The sequence below is a fragment of the Chelonia mydas genome, chromosome 3, assembly GCF_015237465.2.
Source record: "Chelonia mydas isolate rCheMyd1 chromosome 3, rCheMyd1.pri.v2, whole genome shotgun sequence".
Lineage (NCBI taxonomy): Eukaryota > Metazoa > Chordata > Testudines > Cheloniidae > Chelonia > Chelonia mydas.
Genome location: NC_057851.1, coordinates 144,499,795 through 144,505,794, shown reverse-complemented (window position 1 = coordinate 144,505,794; position 6,000 = coordinate 144,499,795). Strand labels below are relative to the sequence as shown.

General features: G+C 47.0%; 1 protein-coding gene across 5 annotated transcripts in view; it reads left to right on the top strand.

The window, feature by feature from the left end:
• Positions 1-1,103: 1,103 nt before the first annotated feature.
• CCDC167 (coiled-coil domain containing 167) overlaps positions 1,104-6,000 on the top strand; it is a 48,136-nt gene continuing 43,239 nt past the window's right edge. For 2 of the 5 annotated variants that reach the window (XR_006289759.1, XM_043543497.1), the window contains exon 1: positions 1,657-1,893. Coding sequence is in view for 3 of the 5 variants with exons in the window: in XM_043543497.1 (XP_043399432.1) it covers positions 1,729-1,893 (165 nt within the window). In the remaining 2 variants the exon portion in view is untranslated. Of the gene's footprint in view, positions 1,291-1,656; positions 1,894-6,000 lie in introns of those variants that run through there. The other 3 variants (XR_005224821.2, XM_007071675.4, XM_027833873.3) reach the window with 3 other exon arrangements.

Sequence of the window (6,000 nt, the reverse complement as noted above, 5' to 3'; positions counted from 1 at the left end):
TGGTCCATCTAGCTCAGTATCCTGTCTTCTGGCAGTGGCTGGTGCCAGATGTTTCGGAGGGAGTGAGCAGAACAGGGCAATTATCAAGTGATCCATTCCCTGTCATCCAGTCCCAGCTTCTGGCAGTCAGAGGTTTAGAGACACTTAGAGCATGGGGTTATGTCCCTAACCATCTTGGCTAATAGCCATTGATGGACCTATCCTGCATGAGCTTATCTAATTCTTGTTTAACATAGTTACACTTTTGGCTTTCACAAGATCCCCTGGCTACGAGTTCCACAGATTGACTGTGCACTGTGTGAAGAAGTACTTCCTTATGTTTGTTTTAAACCTGCTGCCTATTTATTTCATTGGGTGACCTTTAGTTCTTGTGTTATGAGAAAGGGTAAATAACACTTCCTTATTCACTTTCTCCACATCAGTCATAATTTTATCGACCTTTATCATCTCTCCCACCACCCCCCAAAAGCTTCACACATTTGTTTCATGCCATCTTTGTTTGTCATTATCCCCTTTCCTTGCCAGTGTCATCATGTCTTGTGGTTGTCTAATGGAAGATACACTCCTATTCCTAGTGCGATCAAACATTATAGATTCTTTGGGTCAAGGTTCTTCTTTCTATTGCTGTAAAGTGCCAGGCAAAGTTATGGGGCAAGATACCTATATCTGTGTTACACTAATGGTTCTGGATTACACTATGATGGTTCTGTGAGGTGATGCAATGAAGAGAGGGGTAGACACCACCAGCACAATGTGAGGAGGGATGAAAGTGACACAGGTTACCCAAGACAGGTGAGAAGGGAGAGAGCTACTCAGAAGCCAAGGGAAAGGGAGTGTTGTGTGTTCCCTGGGGCAGAGCAATGGGATGGGCACAGACTGGGAGACCAAGAGAGAAGAGAGGCCTGATGCCAGAAGCAGAGGGGCGCCCTCCTAAACATAGCGTCTGGAAGGCTGCCCCTCCCTTCCGATGGTGGCTCCTTTAGATAGGAACCCTTCACAAAGATGGCGGCGGGTAGCCCTCAAAAAGATGGCGGCTGTAATCAGGCGTGCCCCTCACAAAGATGGCAGTTGCGTTCAGGCATGCCCCTCACAAAGATGGCAACGACTGCCCCTCACAACGGTGGCAGTTGCGTTACGGCATGCCCCTCACAAAGATGGCAGTTCAGGTGTCGTCCCCGATAGCGGGTTCGTACGTGGCCCGTACCAGTAAAGGGACCGTGCGCATGCGCAGTTTTGGCAAAGCGGAGGAAGATGGTTAAGAAGCGAGAGGGGCTGAGCGTCGCTCAAGAGGTGACAGCCCCTCCCCCCCCGCCGGGACAGCTGGGAGCGGGGTCACTGGGGGATAGGCCAGGAGGTGTGCGTTGGGGGGCGAGAAGGGGACATGGGGGCACGGGGCGGGAGTGATGTGAGGGATAGGGGTGAGGCGAGGTGGGAGCTAGCCTAGGGGGCAGGGGCGAGGTGTGGGCGGGGGTGAGGTGAGGCCCGGGGGGAAGAGGGGAGGGGGAAGGGATGAGTGGAGGAAGGGGCGGGGAAGAGGCGAGGTGTGGGGAAGGGGTGAGGTGGGGCCTAGTCTAGGGTGCAGGGGCGAGTGGGGAGGTGAAGTGGGGGAAGGGGCGAGGTGTGGGCTGGGAGCAGGGGCAAGTGGGGGGTGAGGTGGGGATGCAAGGAGTGGATTGGTATGCGTAAGGGAAAGATCTTCATTGATGGGCTAGCCTGCTCCCCAAATCCATGGGGCCTCTCCTGCGGATTGTAGCTGCAAGAGTATCCCATACCTCTGGGACCGTTTCTGCTCTTCCCCTGCAAACTGTGGCCCTGGCTGGTGCTGCTGTTTGGAGTTTTTCTGTCCTGCTGGTGTCGTGTTCCTGCTCTCCAACTTACTCCCTTCTGCCTTGGGTAGGGCTCTCCCTTGGAGGAGGCAGTGGTTTGCAAACACTTTTGGGGAGTGAGATTAAAAATCAGTCTCTTCCTAATGAATAGGAGTAGTAGTGGCACCTTAGAGACTAACAAATTTATTTGAGCATAAGCTTTGTGAGCTACAGCTCACTTCAAGAAAGTGAGCTGTAGCTCACGAAAGCTTATGCTCAAATAAATTGGTTAGTCTCTAAGGTGCCACTAGTACTCCTTTTCTTTTTGCATATACAGACTAACACGGCTGCTACTCTGAAACCTGTTCCTAATGAATTAAAGAAATAGGCCAGAACCAATCAAATGAGATTCAGTAGAGAGAAATGGGAAGTGGAGACATAATCCAGTGAACACATACAAAACAGAAATACAGGTAGGGCAAAAACATCATTGAAAAGGCTTGTATTGCACTTTTTGTGTGCCACTGTGACCAAAAAAGCAAATGTCTTGTGAGCTCTATTTTTTTTTTTTTATAGGAGTGTTGCATGTGGTGGTTTTCTGCCCTGTTTAGCCCTATTTAGGCCTTTATTTGAGACAACAGTTATTTCTGGGCACCATGTTTCACTGATAGAATTCAGAGGAGAGCAGTCCTGAATGAAAAAAGGTTTGAACAATAAGCCCTAGCAGAAAGGGTTCAGAGTACTGAGGATGTTTGGTTTGGAGATATGAGAGCCAAGAATAGACATGGTGGTAGCTTCCACCTCCATGAAGGCACATTATAAAGAGGACATGGCCTGATTATACCATCTGATCACAGACTGAGAAGTGATGGAGCTTTAGTTGCAGCAGGGAATTCTGGTTAAATATTGGAGGGTATGAGGAATCTTTTAACTCCAAAGAGTTTGGGTGATGAAACAAGCTGCTTTAGGATGGTGTAGAACCACCTTCGCTGGGGCTGTCAGAGGCTGAGACCTGAAACCTGTCTACCAGAGGGTGGTTTAAGGATATTGACTCAATCCTGCCACAATGGTGGGGAAGGGACTAAGTGAGTGTCCCTTCTAACTACAAATGATTCTGTGAAAGGCAGTTTTAAAAAAGGGATGAATTTGGTCTCTTTAAGCCAGATGGAGTGGGATCGGAGTCTTTGGTTTGAAATATGTGGACACCTTTCAGATGCATCTTCATCTTCAGCATTTAAACTTTCATTTAACACCACTACCTTCTAAGCCTTGATGCTTGTGAAGAAAACCTTCCAAATAGGAATGGATTTGAGCAGATGCAAGACTCTTTTCCTGAGCCCTGCTCTAAACACAAAGGCATACTGCCTCAACTAAAAGTGTAATGTCAAGCAGATGCAACTTTGTGTGTGGATGCTCGTGCCAGGTTTAAGCCAATGCAAATATTTGAGCTTGCATCTATAAATTACAGATGCAAACCACATCAATTTTAGCCTGGTTTAAAGGGATGTAACCAGGTCCTCACACAAAGTTGAATCCATTTGACATCATGCCTTTAGTTAAACTGTTTCAACTTCTGTACTTAGACAAGCTCAGGATCTTCCAACAGGCAGCCCCAGTGACAATGCTGCTACTCAGAACTTCCCTGAGCCCTAACAGCAGGAGAAATTAGCAAGACTCTGGCTGGTTTAATGGGCACTGTTCAGAATCTGGTAGGTGGTGGTTTAACTCTGCTTCTGCTTCAGAAAGTTATGAACGGCTGTGGTAGATACAGGAGCTAATTACATAGGGAAGGAAGGACCCCCCCCAATGATGGCGAATAGGTGGGTGGTTGATGCCCTCACTCCCATCTCAGTAGCCATTGGGCTGGGAGAAATAGAGTTGGGCACCCAAATAACAAACAGGAGCCTGTAAGGTGGAGGTCCAAGAGAGAGGTAGCTCCTAGCCAAAAGTGATCTGAAAAATAAGTCCCTAGGAGGGGCCTGGGGAAAGCACCCTGGTAGGAATCCTAGCACGCTCCCTTCCCCATGTTTGGAGTTGATAGGGAGGGACTGAGCTGGTGGATCCTCCGTCTTCATTCTGTTGTATTGGCCTCTGGCTAGTAGGTGTCTGGTAAATGTTTTCAGCCCTGCTGGATGTACTATCTATTGTTGGTGAAATGATTTGCTGAAATGTAAAATTATTGTAAGACCATAGTGAAAATTGAAATAGGTCCATTAACCAAGAGGTTAGCATGTGAACCTAAACAAATTCAATCTCTGCTGGGCTGATATTAATAATTGAGCCTACAACAATGGATTCAGGAACCATTGACTAACAAATGGAGAGAAATGCCTTGAACCTGTTAGCAGATGACAAGGGACAAGACTGCTTCTGGGAGGTGATTTTCCCCCCAATGCTTTTGTTTGGCTTTGATCTGTTTTATGAGGGTCATGAGACAAAAACCTCATTACCTAACGCTGTTGGATGTTGGCGTATGTGTGATATGGCTGTTTGCCAGCACCTTAATTAGGGGATTCATAAAGACGGAGGGCAGATGTCATTTCTTGAAAAGTGCTTTTAGCTTTTCTGCTAGGAAGAATGCTTTTATTAATTCAATACAAAATGTATTAAAAAAGGATCCAACCCAACTCTGTAAGCAAAGCTGCTTCTTTCCTTTCCTGCCATGTACAAGAGGTTTTGGACTCCCTTCCCAAGACTGCCTGGGCAAATGAGATTTGTAACAAACATTAAGCCAATTTGGATTGAATCTGCCCCAAATCTCTGTATTTTCAGAGGTCTCCAGATGGCACATGTATGAAGCCAGAATTCAGTGCAAATTACTGTGCCTGGTGGTACCTCTCACGGCAAGGGATTCAGCTGGCTTCAGAATGTTCTGCAGCTTGCTTGTTATGTGCAAAACTGCTGGTCCCTCACCCCAGAGCTCCTTTCATAGCAGTTGATCAGATAGCAGGAGGGCAGTGGCTGTGCAGGTGAAGGGCAGCTGTGCATGCTCTGATTGCTCTCTCAGTGCTGGTTATTAAACACCTGCTTCAGTTATTACTTTAAAGTGAGACTGCTACTAGTTGAAGCTGATGTTGACTTAAATGAAGTCCTCTGTCTGGCTATGGAACAAATAGAGCTCAGACAACTATAATGTACACAACATGTGGGAAGCTTATCAGCCCAGTCCTGGAGGGGACCCCCGCTAAGGGCCATGGGGAGTAGGGAAAGGAGTGTGGTCACTGTGACCCATTCACTTCGTGGCAGAGGCTACCAGTAAGGAGACCAATTGGTGTGAATTATATTGATGATCCTGCGTCCCACTAGGAACCTGGACCAAGAGTAGCTCCTATGCAGCTTCATTTCATACGGGCCTCTGATAAGTCTATGGTTGTACCCTAGCTAACCTCTCCATGCATTCGTTAGTAGGAGCAAATGCTTTCCATCTACAGCAAGTTCAAACACACAGCTGTTTCTAGGAAAGCTCTGTGGAGAGTTGCCCCTGGGGATTTTTTTGGAAGCTTTACCGTTTCTCAAGTTCTAACGTTTTACAGTCTACTGGGCCCTTGGGAGATTCTCTGGCAGCCTTCAGAACAAGGGGTAATTCTCAACTGGGTTGCTTTCATTTCTTCCCCGTCACTTATTATATATTTTTCTTTTCTTTTGCTGGCAACAAAAGGCCGTGTGGACTATGCAGCCAATGAGAAATACACATGCGCAGTGCCAGCTCCTGAGTCAAAAACCCCAAATGAGGCAATGGAGCTGCCATACTAGGATAGCACATACACACAGCCTTCTGCCCATTTCTACTGCCATTCCTCTGACAATCTCTAAGCACTTTACAAACAATTAAACCTTCCAATTCCCTCACCCTCAGGGAGGTAGGTAGTAGTCCCCCAATTTACAGGTGTTGTCACCTGCCTCCAAGGTAACACAGGGAATCAGTGTTAGGGACAGGAACTGAACCTAGGAATCTTGATTCCAGTCTCTTCTTATACCCACTAACAAGGCAGAAGAACCAGGGAAAAGAAACAAAATGTCCAGAGGAAGGGATTTTGTTCCATCACGAATATTCCCCATTCTCTGTGTTCCTAGTGGAGATTATTTTCACCTGTTTGTGCCCCAGCCTCAACAAAGGTGTCAGCACAGCTCTGGGGAACGTAATTTGTTGCTTCTGTAGGAGCCCAACTTTGGTTTTGATGAAATGATAAAAAAT